Source organism: Bos indicus x Bos taurus, chromosome 16 (assembly GCF_003369695.1).
Source record: "Bos indicus x Bos taurus breed Angus x Brahman F1 hybrid chromosome 16, Bos_hybrid_MaternalHap_v2.0, whole genome shotgun sequence".
Classification (NCBI taxonomy): Eukaryota; Metazoa; Chordata; class Mammalia; order Artiodactyla; family Bovidae; genus Bos; species Bos indicus x Bos taurus.
The window spans coordinates 69,844,115-69,864,856 of NC_040091.1; the positions used below are offsets into that span (position 1 = coordinate 69,844,115).

Consider the following 20,742-nt stretch of genomic DNA (forward strand, 5'->3'; position numbering starts at 1 on the left):
AGACATACAAGAAACTATCAGTCAATAAATTTAATAAACTGCCAAACTGAGACTACAGTTAGAAGTAGGACAGTATAAAATGGAAATGTATTTGATCATCATTATTCAAGACAATGACAGCCCACTCCAGTACTCTTGCCTGGAAAATCCCATGGACGGAGGAGCCTGGTAGGCTCCAGTCCATGGGGTTGCTAAGAGTCGGACACGACTGAGCGACTTCACTTTCACTTTTCACTTTCATGCATTGATTGGAGAAGGAAATGGCAACCCACTCCAGTATTCTTGCTTGGAGAATCCCAGGGACAGCGCAGCCTGGTGGGCTGCCGTCTATGGGGTCGCACAGAGTCGGACACGACTGAAGCGACTTAGCAGCAGCAGTAGCAGCATTAATGGATGATGCATTTGTGAATTTGCCTACTGGCTAAAATAGATCTGTACCTCCAAAATCAATATTGGCAGTGCTTTTGTCCTCATTCATGGACATGTACAGAAGGGTGAAAATTTTGGTTTCCCAGGATGAATGTTCCCAGGTGAGGTCTAAGAAAGCAAAGTGCTGCCTTCTTTTTCAGCTCTCACCATAAACAAGTGTCCTCTTCACAGCCTATTTAGTGCCAAGTGCTAAAAAAAAAACCTTTTGAGCTTTTTTAAAAGTTATTTTGCTGTTTAAAATGGCCTCAAAAGGTAGTGCTGAAACGCTGTCTGTTGTTCCTAGAGTCTGTGATGTGCCTTATGGAGGAAACATGTGTTTTTATGCTTCACTTTGGTATGAATTACAGTGCTGTTGGTCATGAATTCAATGTTACTGAATCAAAAATATATAATAAATAAAGTGTCTTTAAGGCAATGGCACCCCACTCCAGTACTCTTGCCTGGAAAATTCCATGGATGGAGGAGCCTGGTGGGCTGCAGTCCATGGGGTCGCTAAGAGTCGGACACGACTTCACTTTCACTTTCACTTTTCACTTTCATGCATTGGAGAAGGAAATGGCGGCCCACTCCACTATTCTTGCCTGGAGAATCCCAGGGACGGTGGAGCCTGGTGGGCTGCTGTCTATGGGGTTGCACAGAGTCGGACACGACTGAAGTGGCTTAGCAGTAGCAGTAGCAGTAAACAAACATAAATAAAACAAAGTTATATATTGGTTTAGTGACTAACATGTGATCAGTGTTTGAGGGGAACTTAACTCTGTATTTCCCTTAGGAACAATGGTTTAGTAGTCCTTAATTCAGTGTTGGCAGTAACTTTGAGACAGTCTGGGACCTGAGACCTGAGATCCTTTGCTGCAATGCTTGCACCTGGTAAACATCTCCTTGAGCACCAAAAAACAAAGAAACTATAAAGGACTAAAAACAATTGTGTGCATGCACAGTTGGGGAAAGGGCGTCCCTGGTAGCTCAGCTGATAAAAAATCCCCCGGCAATGCGGGAGACTCCGGTTCCATTTCTGGGTTGGAAAGATACCCTGGAGAAGGGATAGGCTACCCACGCCAGTATTCATGGGCTTCCCTGGTAGCTCAGCTGGTAAAGAATCCGCCGCAATGTGGGAGACCTGGGTTCAAGCCCTGGTGGGGAAGATTCCTTGGCGGAGGGCACAGCAATCCACGCCAGTATTCTTGCCTGGAGAATCCCATGGACGGAGGAACCTGGCGGTCCATGGGGTCGCAGAGTCCCACACCACTAAGCGACTAAGCACAGCACGGTTGGGGATAATTATCAAAAACAAAAAAGAGACCACAAAAAACCCAACTGCCACTCCTGAAGAGCCAGGAGCAAAAGCAGGGCACTGCCCCTGCAATCTGCACTGAACAGAGGTGGGCATTTAAAAGTGAGCTCTGCAGACGTGGTCCCGAAAAATTAATTGAAAAAAATCTGTGGTATCACAATTCTGTGGGAACCCAGAGAAGTTTTTCCCTACCTTGAGCGGATACAAATAACCGGTTTTTTTTTTTTTTCTTCTTTCCTTTTTAACAGTAACTGCGGTGCTTTGACTTTTCACTTTCATGCATTGGAGAAGGAAATGGCAACCTACTCCAGTGTTCTTGCCTGGAGAATCCCAGGGACCGGAGAGCCTGTTGGGCTGCCGTCTATGGGGTCGCACAGAGTCGGACACGACTGAAGTGACTTAGCAGCAGCAGCAGTGCTTGCTTGCTAAGTCGCTTCAGTCGTGTCCGACTCTGTGAGACCCTATTGACTGCAGCCCGCCAGGCTCCTCTGTCCCTGGGTTTCTCCAGGCAAGAATATTGGAGTCGGTTGCCATGCCCTCCTCCAGGGGATCTTCCCCACCCAGGGATCTAACCGACGTCTCTTCAGTCTCCGGCATTGGCAGGGGTGGGGTGTGTTTCTTCACTATTAGCGCCACCTGGGAAACCCAACTGCAGTGAACCTTCCCATCATCTTTAATCAAGCTGTTGAGCTCTTAGTTAATTTCCTGTCTCTTTAAGACCTAAATAGGCTGTTTCGCCCTACTCACAAATGGCTGCGCCGGCTTCACAGCCTCAGCGCATGCCTCTTGAACACAATTTGGCGCCGAGACAATTCGCTGACTTTTGCAGCGCAAGATGGGGACTTGGCGGCGGGCAAGATCGAACTTCCCGGCATGCTTTGCAGTCGGGCCTCGCGGCCCCGCGTCTAGTGATGGGGAGCCCCCGGTGCTTGACGCCGCCAAATCGGCCGTGGAGGTGGACGTTGTGACCGGGAGCCGGGAACTGGAAGGCCGCGGAGTGTAAAGATGGAAGCGTGGCGCTGTGTGAGGAGGGGCTACGGCCGCTGTGTGGTGGGGAGAGGCCGGTCAGTAGGGCTGGGTGGCGGGAGGGAAGAGGGAGGGGCGGGCGGCCCGGGGGCGGGAGCGAGCGGCCCAGGGGAACCGGGGCGGGGCGGGCTGGGGTGTCGGGGTTGGAAGAGGAAGAGGGTCCGGGCCGCGATGCCGCCGGGACAGACCTCTGGAGACCCTGAGGGATAGGTAAACCCGGCGCGCGGCCCGCACAGCGCGGGCCCGAGGCGCCGAACGCGTCGGCCGAGGGCCGGGCTCGTGCTTCCCCGGGCCGGGCTGGCCTCGGAGCCCCGGCTCACTTCCCGTAACCCAGCCCGAGCCTCCGGGTCCCCGGCCTCCTGCCCCAGCCCCGCAGAGCCCCGGGCGGGCAGCTGCGGGTCAGTTAGCGAGGCCGCCGTTCGCCGTGGGTTCGGGGCGGCCTGACCCCGAGGGAGGCGCGCGCCTTGTGCACACGCCCCGGGGCTGCTCTGTTGGTGTGTGGATGCCTCGCAAACTTTTCCCCTCCCCGACTCTGGGATCTCAACCTTTTACGATGATTACCAAATTCTCGTTCCACATCGATATTACCAGATAATTTACTTGTGAAATCGACTTATCGAATAAAAAGCACTTCAAGAGGTGCTGCCCACATTAGCGCCTTTCTAAGTAGTATCCACGAGTTGCTGGCTTTTATATACTGATTTTTTTTTCTAATACACTTTAAAATAAATGCTTGGTATTATTTAATTGTGTACCATATGAAACTGACTGGTGTATTATCGCACGTGGGAAATACAGCACCCTCTTAGTTTTTACATCAGTTACGGGGATCAGGTTTTGACTCCTGTAGTTTGGGGACTTTGCTGTTCCGTAGGCAGCGTTTCCTGAGTACCAGCTGTGTGTCACGCACTGTGCTAGGCACTTGGGAAGAGAACCAGATTAAAAGGAATTAGGGTGCTCTGGCCCCAAAGGAGCCCATCAATTTAAGAGAAAATAAAAAGTCTGTATAAGTAACTACAAATACAGCGAATACGTTTTGTAGTACAAGTATTATATTAGAATACGGTAGCTTATTGGGGTAGAAGGTCTATGGCTTTTCTCCAAATCTCTATGGCTTTCAGACTTGTCACAAAACAGGATAGACTTACCCATGTCATGTCTTTAAAAGTTTACAATTATGTTGAGGTTAGAGAGCAATTTGAGAAAGGGTAAACTGCTCAATAAATTTATATAAAAATGTAAATGCTGTTGAAACAAATATATAAAGGTCAAATAACAGTAAATACAATTTAAACAAAATTCCCTTGGTGATGAAAGTGGACATTATTGACACTGACTTGGAAATACAGCTTTAATGAATTCTGGAGGACAGGAGGAGTCTCTCAGAATTGTAGCTATTTGCCAGAATAGTGTTTTAGTGCTTGAGTTGCATTGTTTCATAAGAGAGCCTGCGAGCAATATATCTATTCAAAATAATGATAACACTATTTCAGAGACATTTTTCATGATAGAGCCTATCATATAATTGGTATCAGATAATTGGTGCTGTTGGGTTTGGAGTGTTGGTGAATTTCTAGTCTTTTTCATTTCCCTCAAGGAGGAGCAAGCTTAAAAGAGAAAAAAGTAGCATGGAAAAATAAATTATGTACTGATTACCAGGAGAGGTAGGTAGTTTCATGAAGTAGTGATAGGCTTTTGTTTTCTTAGCTATAAAGATGTTTGGAAAATAAAACTTTGGTATAAAAAAGTTGTTCAGAAACATATTTTTACTCCAAACCCAGGTTAGAGAGATTCACTTTTATTACAGTCAGCTTATGTGTTCTGTATTTAAGTATTATGTGTGCTGTGGGTTTTATTTGTCCATTAGGTTTTATTAGATGCTAGAAAGCTACTCAATACAGTTTGGTGATTGGTTTATCTCTCAGCTGAATTGTGTGGACTTTTAGAAGTTTAGCTGGTACTTGGGGAGGCTGGTGGATTCTCTGTTAAGTGTTTAGAATACCATTCATAGTTTAGGGAGCGTTTTGAGGTATTGCCACGAGCAGTGAAATCCTTCAGATTGAGAAGTCAGATTTTAAATATTAGACATTACCTTCCCTTGAGGAAACAGATTTAGATTCTGTGTGCTATATAGCTGAACAAAAAGTGGTGCCTCAAGGAGTGTATTTATTTCTTTTAGATACCCCATGTTACCCCACCACCAGAAGAGTCTGGGCAGAGACTGGACTACACCGTGGGAGAATCTGCAAAAGTGTTGCTGGAACAGACACATTTCTAGTTGTATGAGGTGGCCTGGACATTACTCTCGCGCCCCTTACCCGTACTTCAGTAGTAGGCATTTCTCACTAAATTGGAGACCACCTGGTTTGTTTGAGTCTAGAGCTCCGTTTCAGTACTGGAACTGGAGACCTGACAGCCTGAGCCAGACTTCCTTGTTTCACCTCTCTAGTTACATCATGAACTCTGAGGGAGATGAGCCTTCATCAAAACGAAGAAAACACCAAGGTAAAGGTGACATTTATCTTGGTGCAGAAATAGACATAAGCCATAGCATAATTGAAACTTTTCATATTTAATCCTTAAGAAAACCTCCTGCAGGTTTTAGAGGTGTTTGGTGTTTATTTTTAACCAGTACTTTTCTGTTAGGAAAACGGAAATTATTTTTTTTAATTAAGTCTTTAAAAAAAAATCTTCAATTAATTGTGTATTTCTGGCAGTAAAAATGAAAGTTACTCTTCATATAAAGTTGGAAAACAATGGAGAACCAGATGGAAACCTTAAGAATAATTTTAAAATTCACTGTTTTTGAAACAACGATTCTTAGATTTCTTAGAAATTGATAACATGTATTCTTGAGATTCCACAGATATATTAAAAAACATTATGTTTTCATTTTTGATGTTAGCATTATAAGACAAAAAAATTTCCTTAAATAGAAACAATCATAAGTGAAAAATATTTTCTTACAGAATCAAATTTTAGCTTATTAAATTTATATTTTTCATGATGGGTCTTTAGACATAATCAAGAGTCTTTGGGAAGTTTATCTTTTAACCACATCTTATTCACTTTGAGACAGTTTTTTCTAGCTATCTTGGTTATTTCTATTTTTCTCCTGTTCTTTTTACTCTCAACAATTCACCAGACTCTCTGTGCTTCCAGCCCTGCCCCCCTCCAAAAGGATACACGAGTAGTCTAAGTAAATTTGGAATTGTCATTCTTACTGAGCTACAGTTGTCGATGAAGATCATTCCTCTGAAGATACTTGGAAATAGGCTGTGTGGGTGTTAATTTGCAGGGAGCGGACATGTTTGTCAAAGAAAGGCGTTCAGAGCGAGTCTCACCTGGGAATAAGAGCTAGATTAGTTAGAACTCTTCTAAGTAGGACTTCTACTACACATTTAAGTAGAAATTCTAATTACTCAGAAGAAGTGGAAATCTATTTGTATAGCGCTTAACCATCAGTGTATCTGTAAACAAGTATTTGAATGATTGAAAGGTACATTTAGAATCATTAAAATTAGGTTCCTAAAAACAACCCATCGTCTGAGGCTGTATGAGGACGTGAGATGGCTGCTCGTTCACGTATTCATTGTTCATCAGGTTGACACACTCCTCTTCTGTTTGGCCTCTTGTAAATCTGGTGGGCTCTCAGGTGGAGAGGTGGCCTAGTGACCCCAGGCATGGGCTTAGGAAACGCTCCTGCTCTCATTCTGCTCCGCCACTAACTGTGTGAGTCTGGACAGGTTACAAACCTCTCTGCTCCTTGGTTTCCTAGTGTGAAATAATGCCTGCTTTGAAAGCCTGTGGAGGATGGAGTGAGACATATTCAACGTGCCTAACACATTGTTGGCTTCATAGTAGGTACTCAGAAAATCCTGGTGGTGTTGTTTTCCCTTAAATGGATGGGGAATTACATTTACAGACCGATAAACTTTGATTGCAACCTGACTCTCTATATGTCCGTTCTTCCTAGGTTTTGTGAATAAGGAAAATGCTCTTCGTTAAGCCATATTTGTGACTTCTGATATTTCACTAATACTACTTTTCAATCAAGAGAACAGCATTGCTAACTTGCCTGTCACTATAAAGTGGTATTTGAAGGATTTGTGTGACCCAATTATGACCTTTTAATTAGGCACCCTAGAAACCCAATCAGGCCTAATTGCTTGCTTTTTTTGACTCATCTGTCTTCTCTGCTGTGACCACCTTGTTCCTCCTGACATGGAAGGTATATAAACTTTTGTAGTGTGAATTTATGTTGTGAAGTCTGTGAAAGCCAGAGACTGTCCACTCTCTCAGTAGTTTTCAAATTGTCTTCCATGGAACCCTAGCATTCGAACAAATTTCTGTATGTTTATTCAAAGCAAATGTGGTCAGAATGAAATGTGTTTACCCCATCATCCCAGCCCCAGTCCCAGCCTACCAGGGGTTAATGGTCAGGACATGAAAAATAATACCAAAGAGTTATACAGACTGTAGAAGTCTGAAAGCTACTGTATTGATTTGATCATCTTGTGGTCTTGGTTATTTTAAAAAATGGAATTGCCGAAAGAGTTGGTTTAAACTCTTAATTGCCAGGACTATACAAATCTTATGCTTTTATATGCCATTACATATACATATTTTATAAGAAAGCATGAATGAATTTAATGCAGCGATCCCACCAGGGTAGTGCTGTAAGTTTGTGATGATAGCTAACATTTTGTTGTATGACTAGAACCCTCTCCATCTCATTTACATAAAAAGATTTAATGATTTGTGACTAAAACCGTAGACAGTCCCTAATTTATGAGGGAATTATGTTCTCGATAATCAGTTCTTAAGAATCACTTCTGTTTTCCTCATAGAAACTGTGTTATAAATTTCAGAGTAGCTGTGCAGAGTCAGTATCAGTAGCTTTAGTTCTGACCTTTAGGGGTTCAGTTCAGTTGCTCAGTTGTGTCCAACTGTTTGTGACACCATGGACTGCAGCACGCCAGGCCTCCCTGTCCATCACCAACTCCCAGAGTTCACCCAAACTCATGTCCATTGAATCAGTGATGCCATCCAACCATCTCATCCATCCTCTGTCGTCCCCTTCTCCTTCTGCCCTCAATCTTTCCCAGCATCAGAGTCTTTTCCATTGAGTCAGCTCTTTGCATCAGGAAGCCAAAGTATTGGAGTTTCAGCTTCAACATCAGTCTTTCCAATGAACACCCAGGACTGATCTCCTTTAGGATGGACTGGTTGGATCTCCTTGCATTCCAAGGGACTCTCAAGAGTCTTCTCCAACACCATAGTTCAAAAGCATCAATTCTTCTGTGCTCAACTTTCTTTCTAGTCCAGTTCTCACATCCATAGCTAACATTTTGTGTGAGCTATGACTAGTCATAGCTAGTCATGTATACATGACTACTGGAAAAACCAAAGCCTTGACTAGACGGACCTTTGTTGACAAAGTAATGTCTCTGCTTTTGAATATGCTATCTAGGTTGGTCATAACTTTCCTTCTAATGAGTTAGCGTCTTTTAATTTCATGGCTGCAGTCACCATCTGCAGTGATTTTGGAGCCCCCCAAAATAAAGGCCTTTAGGAGTAGGATTCTCCATATTCAGTGAAGGATAAGGGGTAGTTTCCTTCTCTTTCCTAGACATAGGACAAGCACTGAGCTAAATTATGTGATAGTTGAATACTTTTGTTACTTTGGTTTTCTTTCCTTCATCAGTTTTTACCTTTCTCCTCAGGCTCCTAGTACCTTTGGTATCATAATTCCAACTCCCCTGTTCCACTCAGACCTCGCTATTCATAAAAATTGCCTTCCTCTTCTGTCCTCTGATCAGAATTCCTATTCCTTCAGTGCAGCAGATATCAGCTTTTAGATTTTGAGGGATGAAATCTGATTAAAGTCACTTAAAATTTTTACTTCATTGACATTTCTAGAGTGTACTGATACTTTTTTTCTTTCACCTTTTTTGAGATATAACTGACATTACCAGCACAGTCTAAGTTTAAGGTGAACAGCATAATGATTTACCTTACTACACCACGGAAGGATTACCACAATAAGTTTTGTGAACTTCATAATCCCAAAGAGACACAAAAGAAAGGGGAAATAAATATTTTGTATGTAATGTGAGCTTTTAGAATTTACTCTCTTAACAACCTTCATATAGACCATGCTACAGTGTTAATTAAATTTACCATGTTGTACATCACATCCCTGTTACTTATTTATTTTATAACTGAAAGTTTGTACCTTTTGACTGCCTGCAGCTAGTTCCCCCACCCCTCTAGAATGTGTTGATACTCTGTAAATATATAATTACAGAAGATTTGGAAAAATCTTTCACAGTCCTTCATATCAGAGATAATTACTCTTAAAAATAGTGGTATATTTCCTTGTAGTCTTTCCCCCCCATGTTTAGAATACTCTTCCTCAATTTATTTTTTATTTAATTTTTAATTGGAGAAGTTTAGGGATTCTGAATCAGTGAAATGAAAGCCTTACAGGAAAAGGGAGATATTCTAGGGCTGAGATTTTCTCATATCATCTAATTGTGCTTGAAAGTCCATCTTCAAATCTTTTTGTTTCCCAAGTTCATCCTATTTCTTGTTTTCCCTTCTTTTAAGCTTATAGATTCTCTAAAAAGTTCCACATTTGTCTTTATGACTTTCATGACAGTAAGAGTATCCTCTTTATTGATGGGGAGAGGAAGATCGAAGGAGTATGTGTGTTGTGTATGAGTGTTTATACATATATATGGTACTGTGTTTATGTATCTATAGATACATACGTGTGTGTGTATGTATTTTTTTAAGTAATCATGTCTAAATCAAAGACTGCTTATAATTTCAGAATCTCTTGCTATTTCCTCCTGTTCTCAATACTTTTTCAGTGTGCACGGTGTCTTTGCAGAATATAAACTGTCACACATTCCTGATTGTTGCATGCTAGGTTTGTCAATCAGGATTAGCATTTACTAGCATTGTATAGCTATGTTACATTTAATTTTTGCTTTGGCGTGCATTAAAAATATTTCTTTTGTTTATTTCATTAGCAGTCTTCCGTAAATACTGCTTCCATTTACTGTCATTATATACCCTTCATTCACGTCTAAACCAGATTTCTCAGATGAATTGTCTCAGGAACACAGTTAAGCATTTGATGATCTTGTCATACTAGTAGGTGATAAAATACAATATGAAATTATCTTGTTGAAAGACCAGCTGTGCCATACAAGTATATTGTCCTGGCTATGAAGTTGCTGAGCATGTCTGGCAAATCCATGCCATAATCATGGGGAAGTGAGAAGCCATGACCTGTGTAGTCTTAGCTTTGTTGACACACGCTCAGAGCCTCCAGAATGACTTCCAGAACCCTCTTAAACATGTTTTGTGCCTCTTGGATCAGGCAGTGTATCATTCCACAGTCTTTGTAAACAGTTTGATGACCACTTCTAGTCATGAGGTGCTACAGTACCATTTTCTAGGGGAAAACATTCTGTTCATCACTTATAAGAATTTTTAAAAGGCAAAAAATACTTACGTGCAGGAAAATATATGATCTGTTTTTTATTAATTCTTTGTATTTTGTCTAATATATTTTAACAGGCACAATACAACGGCATTGGGAATATATATGTAACCATAATAAAGAAAACACGAAGATCCTAGGAGACGAAAATGTTGACCCCATATGTGAAGACAGTGAGAACAAGTTTGAGTTTTCAGTGATGTCCTATAATATACTTTCACAGGATTTACTGGAAGACAATTCACACCTTTATAAACACTGCCGGCGGCCAGTATTACACTGGAGTTTTAGGTTTCCCAATATTCTGAAAGAAATTAAACACTTTGATGCAGATGTAAGTGTAAAATATCATCAGAATTCTTCACCTAAGGAAAAGTTGGGTTCATTTCTGAACTAAATGGTTTTTTATCCCTTTTGTTTGTGAAGTAAGAAGGGAAGGCCTATATAGTTACAGGTGAATTCCCTAGCAGTCCAGCGGCTAGAACTCTGTGCTTAACACTGCCCAAGGCTCGAGTTCCATTCCTGGTTGGGGAACTAAGATCCCACAAGCCACAGTGTGGCTAAAAAAAAATTTTTTTTAATAGATAAGATGATGAAACAGCTTTGAATAGGGTATTATAACTTTGGAGGCATAACTTGCTAATGGTTGTTGATATAAATGATTATATAACTTTTCAGAAAAGATTCAAAAAGTTTTAAGTATCAATCAGTTTTGAGACAGAGACTGGTACCATATTAAGTATTCAGTAAATACTTCCCTTTGATTGAAAATTTTAATAATTCATGCAAAAATTAATTTTGATGATAACATTCAAAAGACTAGAAGGATTTAGTATGAATGAACTTGTAAATTCAGGAAAAATATTCCAGCATATAAATTATAAATATTTCCTTTGAGAAATACCAGTTTTGGATAATAAGAGGGATTCATGTGAGTAAAGGTCATGGTTTTGGGGACTGATCAAATTTGGAGACATTGATTTGATAGATTTATAAAAGAAAAAATTATTTCAGGTTTCATTAGGTTTTTAGAATTTTAGAAACCTATTTTTAAAACAAAAGCACCAGAAAATTCATATTTGTATTTTTTTGTTTTAATTCAAGCCATTTTTTCTTCTAAGGTACTTTGTTTGCAAGAAGTTCAAGAAGATCATTATGGAACCGAGATCAGGCCAAGTTTGGAATCATTGGGTACAAATGTAACTTTTATTTTAGCCAGATTTACTTAGTGAGTTATTAAAGCATAGCTTGCTAACAAAGGTGTGTGGTATATTTAGACTAAAAATCTTAATTTTGAAAAACAGCTTAATACTCATTTTAAGAGGTCAAGAAAAGATTGAAGTATTTCAAATGGGTACTTTTGTGTTGATACATATTTTAATATAAATGGAAAAGTGTGCAAAAATCTCTTCATAGCTGCCTTTCTAGGAGTCTCTTTGCCTACTACCAGACTCCTAGGATTCTGAGTTCCATGAGATTGGGGACCATTGTATCTAGTTCATCATTTTATAACACCTATGTCCACGGTGCCTAATTGAATGAATACCTTTAGAAACAGGTCATCTCTTTGAGAAATGCTGCCTACGTTGCATTCATTCATTCAGCACGTATTTTTTTGAGTGTTTGCTGTACACCATGCACTGTTGAAGGCAATGGGGATACAGCAGTGAGCAAAACAGGTAACAGGTCTCTGTGCTTGCGGAGCATACATTCTAGTGGAGAAAGGCCAAGAATAGACTGAACAAACAAGTAAATAGTACCTCAGGTAATGAGAGTTTTCTGGAGAAAAACACAGGAAGGGGGAAATGGGTCAGCTTTCAGTTTTAAACAAAATGACCAGAGAGAGCAACTTTTGAGTAAAGACCTAAAGGAGGTGAAGGAACAAGTGGTGGCTGGAGCATTCCAGGTAGTGGAGATGGCTAAGAAGGTTGTAGTGCCTTGAGGCAAGAGAAACTGCTGTGTGTGGAGTGGATCAAGCAGGAAAGAGTTAGAAGCAAAAAGGTAAGAGATCTGGGGTTGGGAGAGAGGGGACAGGTTACTATAAGGTCGCTGTTTTTGCCTTGACTCTGACTTTTGTTAGGATGGAAATGAGAGTGTGATAACACGTGTATGTAACACTGCAGTCTGCCGGTAAAAAAAAATCTGTTTGACCCAGAAGTAGACTTTTTTGATTCCAACACTTTTTAACATCCTACCTTACTAATACACTAACCCTGGTGGCTCAGACGGTAAAGCGTCTGCCTGCAATGCGGGAGACCCGGGTTCGATTCCTGGGTCGGGAAGATCCCCTGGAGAAGGAAATGGCAACCCACTTCAGTATTCTTGCCTGGAAAATCCCATGGACAGAGGAGCCTGGTGGGCTACAGTCCATGGGGTTGCAAAGAGTCGGACACAACTGAGCAACTTCACTGAGCGACAAACATTGTCCAAAAATTAGAATTTTGTTTTGCCATATTATTTTTTGCAAGTGTGGCAAAACAGTTCTATTACTTTCGTATATATATTAAAAAAACAGTCATCTTTGTTAAAAATTTTTTTCTTTCTTACAGGTTATCACTGTGAATACAAGATGCGGACAGGAAGGAAACCTGATGGCTGTGCCATTTGCTTCAAACATTCCAAATTTTCACTCTTATCAGTGAACCCAGTGGAATTCTACCGCCGTGATGTTCCTCTATTGGACAGAGACAATGTTGGATTAGTGTTGCTCTTGCAACCCAAGATTCCAAGCGCTGCCTCCCCTGCCATCTGTGTAGCTAACACACATCTGTTGTATAACCCAAGGCGAGGTGACATTAAACTGACCCAACTGGCAATGCTTCTGGCAGAGATTTCCAGTGTTGCCCATCAGAAAGACGGCAGCTTCTGCCCCATTGTTATGTGTGGGGACTTCAATTCTGTTCCTGGTTCTCCACTCTATAGTTTTATTAAGGAAGGAAAATTGAATTATGAAGGACTCGCCATAGGAAAGGTAAGTGCATTCCTTCTTATTAGGAGGTGGGTGTAAGTCTCTGTCTACATTGTAAAGTGAGGACAGAGCTTTACCTTGTAAAGTCATCCCAGAGCTGTTTGAAAACCTCAGATGAACCAGTACCCTCACTTTATCAAACTGCAATGATGATCCATAGCTACTCATAAGTAATTATATTCACTGGATTTAATTCACTTTTCCATCTATTTGTGACAATATTCTGCTTGGAGGAAGTAGGAGCCAACAAAAGATTCAGAATGGGGGTGAAGAAGGAAAATAAAACCATTGACAGACATGAGTACTTCACAAATAAGGAACTACTCACAGGTGCAGAGAAGCGTTTTGAATGCCGGGTGTGGGCAAGAGAGTTGGAGAAACAGTAATATTTGCTTATTATATAAGTTTTCCTTTCCATAAGGATACATATTTCAATTCTTTAGCTGAGTATAATTTATCCCATGTTTTTATTTTTATTGTTCTGTTCTGCTTAGTTCAGATTATTTCCTCTTTAGTACATTTGACCAAAGTAAGCCCTTGCCACTGAGTTTTGGATGATAGTTTACAGTTTTATGAGAGTTGATCTTTCTTAGTATTTTATATAACAGGAACTATAATGCAGGTAGTAAAAAAAAGGAGGAGCAGTATTAGTCCAAAGCTATAGATCATTTAGATTTCCAAATTTGAGAAAAACATGCATAGGAAAAGATTACCATTTTTATGTAAGTAATAATGTTTTTTGAACTGTATTTGAGCAAAATTTTACAAGCACAAATGATATAATGAATAAAGGATAATATTTACTATTCTTGGATTTCCTTTTATTTAAGAAATAAACTTTTCAGTACATAATTTAAAATCTATTTACCTAAGATACCTGTTGAAATTTTGTTTAGGTATCTGGCCAGGAACAGTCTTCACGGGGACAAAGAATTTTATCTATTCCAATTTGGCCCCCAAACCTAGGTATCTCACAGAACTGTGTGTATGAGGTACAGCAGGTACCAAAAGTAGAAAAGCCAGGTAAGTGTTTGCAATCCATTTTGGCAGTCTTCTTGATAATAGTGTTCCCTTTGAAGGCATAAAACTAAATTTTTAAAGGGATAACATCTCAGAGATGAATATTCATACATAAAAGCATAGGGTTGTTCACTTTTTTTTTTTTTTAAGAACTCTGATTACCTTTTTGAAAATCAACTTCCAAAATTACTTTTGCATGAATTACTTGCATGTTGCGTTGAACATGTTTGTGTTTTATTTTTGCTAATTAGTATTTGCATAATACATATTCTGGGATGAACCATTTAACTAGGCATCTATCTAAACTAGATATGCCTTAAATACTGTTCCTAGAGTAAAAGTACTCTACGGCAAAATAGAACAAAACAAGACACTGAGAGTATTAATAAGCTTCTCTCTGCTCTTACAGATGGTGACCTGACACAACCAGAGCTGGACAAAACAGAGGTCCTAGTAACAGCTGAAAAGTGAGTTCTGGAAAGCAACAGTAGACATTTGCTGACTCTAGTTGAGTAAAGAAATCATTTCTCAAAAATCACTTGGTGAAAAAATAAAGCTGATGATACTCTGTGCTGGTGAAGAACGCTGGCTCTTAAGTCAAATAGACCTGAGTTCTAACACTAACTTTGCTGCTCTTTAATTGTGTGATTTTAAGCAAGAAATTTAACATTTTTAAAAGGTTCAGTTTCTTTATAATCTGGATTGATGTGAGGACTAGATGAGACAAAGCATGTAAAATCAGTGTTTGACATACAGTAAGTGCTTAAGCGTTGTTTATAGAAACAATTTGTCCATGGACCTGAACCCACTAACATTTATTGCTATTATGTATTTAAACAAAGGTGAAGATCACAGAAAAATATCTTTCAGATTTCAAGAGGATCTTTAGCCTCCTTTAACTGCTTACTGAATCTCAAAAATAAATCTATAGGAGAAATGATCCAAAAAAAGAATATGGCTGTAGAAAAGATAATTACCTGAACTTATCTCTTAAACTACAGGGAAAGGTCTTCATAGGTAGCTAGGTAAAGATGCCTGGGTTTCTTTTTATTAAAGAATCATGGATGCTTAGGGCTGTGATTGAAAAACATATATTTAATACAATAGGACATTTGTGTCTTAGGAGATTCTCAAAATGTCTTGATTATTTCGTAGTCTGACTCTTCTATAGTTTTGACTTTTAACATTTAAATTTCAGAATCACCTCTCATTTTTATCTGACTTCTTTTCAGTCTTATTATATTTTGTATATCTTGTTTTGGGAAAATATCTATAAGAACTAGAAAGAAAGGAGCAATTTTTTAAAATTAAAATTTATTAAAAAATTTTAAACCTTTCACAGTAGAAACTTCCCTGAGTGAGATAATTAAAAAGGCTACTCTTACTAGCAAATACTTAGTTTTGAGTAATTCTAAAATCTTTTTATAAAAATAGGGTGTAAGAAAAGCTACTTATATCTTTAAAATAGTGCCTTTATATGCATACTTGTATCTGTAAACTAAAATGTTAGTAGTAAGAACAGTTGGCAGTAGGCCTATTTTACATTTAATAATATTGTAAATATAAGTCCTCAGACATAAAAAGTTTCTAAAACTTGGCAGTAGAGCAATTTGAAACAATTATCTGTACTTATTGACCTATGAGCTCTTTAAAATCAGGGCATCTTTATCAGTGTATCCTTAGCGCTTAAGAAGAGATAGTGCCTTGGACTTAGGAGATGTTTGATAAATGTGTGTTGAATGAACAAAAAATTTCTTTTAAATTTTGTTTTGTTTCATGACATAAAATATCCTTAAAATTCATGATGTGTTAATGGGATATGATTTTTAAACCTTTTGCCTGAAACATCATGTATATTTAAAGAATGGGGTAAATGTAAGCCATTATATAGAAGCTGTTTTAAGATGCAGTACAAAATTATCTCACATACCATAGCAAGGATAACCATGGAAAAATATGGCCCCTCTGACATCAAAAGTCTGTCAGTTCTAAATAGTATTCCTAAAGGCCACTTTAATATTCTTAGAAGCAGCAAAAAACTTACAAATTGTTTTAGAATATGTGTTCATTAGTAAGTGGAGGCTATCAAATATGTTACAATTAATTTAAAAAATCACATCAGTATGTTAATTATTGAGCTCCCCCACACACCCCACATATTATACCTGTTAATGGATTTTGGATATCACTGCATGAACAAAGAAATGTGAAATTGTGATATGGTCTGTTTAAATAAATATTGTCCTAATGTCTGGTTTTGTCTGGAAATTTAAGTGAAAAGGTGCTTTAAGTAGGAGGAATTATAAAAATCATTAAAAACTTGATGGACGCTACTCTTTTTTCTCCTTCAATTTAGGTTATCTTCAAATTTACAGCACCATTTCAGCTTGTCATCTGTTTATTCACATTATCTTCCTGACACTGGAATCCCAGAAGTGACCACCTGCCATTCCCGAAGTGCCGTAACGGTGGATTATATTTTCTATTCTGCTGAAAAGGAAGGTGTTGCTGAGCAGCCAGGTAAAGAATGCGTGTAATCTTAAATTCTGCTTGAGAACACAGTAACTAAAAACTTCAGGGCTGAAGCTGAGAAAGCCAAACATCTGTATGAGAAGTTCTCAATTTAGAAATTAAAAGTATTTTAAAATTGGTAATATATTTGGCAGATTGGTACTATACCCGAGTAAATCAGTTTATCACTTGCAGAAGATGGAGGCAGTGAAATACCTCAGAGCAAATTATTCCCTGTGAATTACATCCTTAGCTCCAGCCTCCAATCCCAGCCAGCTTCTGAGTTCCTTTATAGATCTTTTATATTGCCTTCTGGTTTTATCCACCACAAGTCTACTGTTCTTCTTGCGGCGGCAGCATCACACAGCTTTGTACTTAAATTTTACTAAGGGGTGCTGCCTTCATTGGAGGGCCTTGCTTGTCCTGCCAACAGCTGACGGTTTTGTCATGTTGACCCTGGGATATTGTCTCTTTCTGGAAAGAGAAGTCTGAACAGTGTGTTTTCAAAAAGCACAGGTGATAAAACACTTTTCCTTGTATGATTCATTGACAACAAGGTATTAACTATTGGTCAAAGGATTTACTGTGGAGGAGAAAGGGAGGTTTAATAGTAGTGAAAGTGGAGTTGCTCAGTCGTGTCTGACTTCACCAGCCCCATGGACTAGTCCATCAGGCTCTTCGTCCATGGCATTCTCCAGGCAAGAATACTGGAGTGGGTTGTTGTTCCCTTTTCCAGGGGATCTTCCCAACCCAGGGAGTGAACCTGGGTCTCCTGCATTGCAGGCAGATTCTTTACACCAGGGAACCAGGAGTCAAAAAAGTATTCAGAAAATTGAAAATCCTAAATGTGGGCAGCTATTTTGTCTTTTCTGATTTTCCTTTTTTCTCTTCCTTTTTTTTTTTTTTCAATGCTACTTTTCTTTCCCAATTTTCCCTTCTGTTTTTTTCTTTCTATCCAAAAATAACCTTACTAGTAACACTCAGGAGATGTCCAATTCCTCTCCACTAGATCAACTCTACAAAATAACCTTGTTGCTTTCAATTTGTAATTTAGTTCTGGTAGTTGTCATTATATATATATATATATATCTCCACTAGATGGCGGGAGTGTGCCGTGGACCAGCATCTCCAATGTTAACATCAAGAGCCTTTTACTCCACTTCTGTGGGTACTAACTCTCTGGGACCAAATTATACTAATTTATTCTGCAGTCACTTAATAAATGTCCTACTTAGATGTGGCTTAGTCTTTCGGTTTTATACAATTATAGAAAAGTTGATGGGTGAATTTCTTAGGTAGTTGTCAATCTCAAATTACTCTTAACATTCTTATGTGTTATATTGATATTTTCTTCTAAAGATTATTTGTAGAACTTGAAATTGAAAAAACAAATCTGAAATAGGAAAACAAACATCTGAGACTGCTGTTTGAGTGTTATAATTAGGTTATAACTCAATAAAAACTAACCAGATTTTAAACTGTTTCATATTAGACTTCCAAGGCAGTGTCAAGTTACATATCATTTTTTTTAAAGACTTCTGGGGTCAATGTACAACCTGTTATTTCACTAAATATGTATGTGCTTTTTTAATGTAGGAGCTGAAGTTGCTTTGGTTGGTGGCTTGAAACTTCTAGCCAGACTGTCACTTCTTACAGAACAAGACTTATGGACTGTTAATGGACTTCCAAATGAAAATAACTCTTCAGATCATTTGCCTTTATTGGCTAAATTCAGACTTGAACTCTGACTCTTGATTACATATATACTTTGCTTTCCCGTTTGGTTTTTTTTTCCCCAAAGAATGTAAAGTTGTTCTTAAGAGTTTGCATGTTTATTTATTTTTACGCTATGAAATTTCTGAAGAGGTTTATGTTAAATGTTTGAAACAGGTAACAGAAGAAACACGTTTACACTTTTCTTTTTTAATAATGAAAAAATATTTTCCTGACAAGTGAGATCTAAATGCTGTTTATTGCAAAAAAAGTTGTAAATATTTATTCTAAATCCCAGTAAAGTTGACAGTGATTTTTAAATACGGCGCAACTTCTTTAGTCCTCTTAGGAAAGAATTTCGTGTTTTTAGCAAGCTTTACAGTGGATCCAAAATATCTTTGAGTTCTTGCAGACCACAACTCATTCCCTTCCAGAAGGCCTGATTTCATCACAAGTATCATGTCTGTTGAGTCTTAACTCATTCATCTCAGAAATCATTGGGTTGTTCCCAAGTATCTAACCATTTTAGTTTGTCTTTGATGGGGCTTGACAGTGCTTTTTAGAACTATACAAATTGCTGAATCCATTTTATTACCATCCTGAGCCATGTAAGGTGCCTGCATTTTATTGGGAAGATGTAGGTCACCATAACTAGCAGGATGAGGTGTTTTGGACAAGCCCACTCTCCATCCTGTAGTGGACTGCACAGGATGCCTGAGAGAGTCAAGAGGCGGGGGTCATGCCTTGAGTTTCCCTAGTAATTTTTTTTTTAATTTAGTTTCAAGAAAAGATTCTGGATTGAAGGAAAGATTTTACTTTACTGAACCAATCCTGTAGAAATTTACTTTATTAGGAAACTTGTATTTGGAACAAAGTGGCAGCTATAAGATTCTTTTTATTTGCCTCAGAAATAAGAGGAAGCCAGCAGAACTCTAGAGGGGAGATGTTAACTTGGAGACCTAACACTCTTTAATAGTTGATGATAACTGTTTTGTTGTGGTTTAACTGTTGTCATTTCTGTAATGTTTTGGGTTTTTATCTTTTTTTTATCATGATTCAGTAGTGTGAGATGGTGCTGGTCTTTTTTATAAAGCGGTTAAGAGTGGGTCTGAAAAATCCTGCAGTTGGCTCTTAATGAGTGTTTGAATCAAACATTTTAAAACCTAAGTGAAAATTTACTCTTTTCTAGAATTGGGATCAAAGAACTATGTCCATTTTTACTAAGTAATTTTATATTATACTGAATTACAAAAGTTTTTTACAATGGGTTTTCTGAATAGAATGCTTCATTTTAAATTAGCAGCAGTAGTTACTTTATAAGCTCGGACTTTTTCTACTGAAGTTATTTACTACAATTATTAAAAAAATAAATAAACCAGATAAATACCCCCCAAAAGCATGTGGGTTATAAGGATTTCCCTAGTAAAAGTTACAGTGTTACAGAAATACTTCTGTTTATTGTGTCACTTTTTCTTTTAAACTTAACAGTATTAACCATAGGATTTCCCACATTTTGTAGTAACAGTTTTCAAAGTATTACATGTTCTGATTAGCAGATATTGTCATCAGCAAATGATAACAGCAGATAGTATATTTATCCCTTTTAGTATTAGGGAAAGAAAAATGAAGACTCATGGATAACTATGTTGTGTTGTATGAATTTATTAACAACTAACTTTATATATAGGTATTCTTGATAAACAAACATCTCTGAAAACCTCTGAAAACTTAATTTTTTGTACCCTGATTAATATATTGTGATTTTAGGCCCTTTTCATGTGTTTCACTTTGAGTTAATCCCATAAAATTGCTTTCTGCTTTACCTTATAGAATGAAGTATTATTATATGTACTGGAGGCCAAGGAGTCCTTTGTAACTTTGTCACAGGCTTTAAAAGCTCCACTAAAATTAACTGTCCACTTGTCTTTACTTTGTTTGATCAGAAGAGTTAGTAACTGTTGGAGCCTTGTATTTACCTGCCAAAAGCAATTAAATTTGGTTAACTGCTGAAACCAAATCTCCCTGTCTCACCTGCTGTGCTATCCAGGTTTTAAATGGAAAGGGATATATTGCAGAATTGCAGTAATGAAATTTTGGTTTTACTCTAGCTTTTGATATCAGTAGGTGTGTTTGAAATTGTCTTTAAGTTAGAGATCCAGAATTCAGAGGGTTGGAAAAACATTCACTTTGTCAAGCCATGTGCACTTTGTCCCTGTAAGTTGCCTAATAAATTATCATACTAGTACATTTGTGCCTGAAGGTTTT

At 38.5% G+C, this 20,742-nt stretch overlaps 1 protein-coding gene across 10 annotated transcripts; it reads left to right on the forward strand.

Moving 5' to 3' along the window:
- The first annotated feature begins 2,528 nt into the window (after nucleotides 1-2,528).
- On the forward strand, nucleotides 2,529-20,724 carry ANGEL2 (angel homolog 2). 10 transcript variants are annotated; one of them, XM_027565629.1, is made up of 11 exons: nucleotides 2,872-2,959; nucleotides 4,929-5,254; nucleotides 6,528-6,609; nucleotides 6,726-6,980; nucleotides 10,343-10,599; nucleotides 11,387-11,456; nucleotides 12,815-13,236; nucleotides 14,130-14,256; nucleotides 14,663-14,720; nucleotides 16,610-16,773; nucleotides 18,361-20,494. In XM_027565629.1, exons 4-11 carry the CDS (start codon nucleotides 6,974-6,976, stop codon nucleotides 18,510-18,512), a joined length of 1,257 nt encoding a protein of 418 aa, XP_027421430.1. In that variant the 5' UTR covers nucleotides 2,872-2,959; nucleotides 4,929-5,254; nucleotides 6,528-6,609; nucleotides 6,726-6,973; the 3' UTR covers nucleotides 18,513-20,494. The 10 variants fall into 10 exon arrangements, with proteins under 10 accessions (XP_027421432.1, XP_027421426.1, XP_027421428.1 ...); XM_027565632.1 differs by lacking the exons at nucleotides 2,872-2,959; nucleotides 6,528-6,609 and adding an exon at nucleotides 2,549-2,746; XM_027565628.1 differs by lacking the exons at nucleotides 2,872-2,959; nucleotides 6,528-6,609 and adding an exon at nucleotides 2,610-2,787 and having other exon boundaries at nucleotides 18,361-20,304.
- The last annotated feature ends 18 nt before the right edge of the window (nucleotides 20,725-20,742 follow it).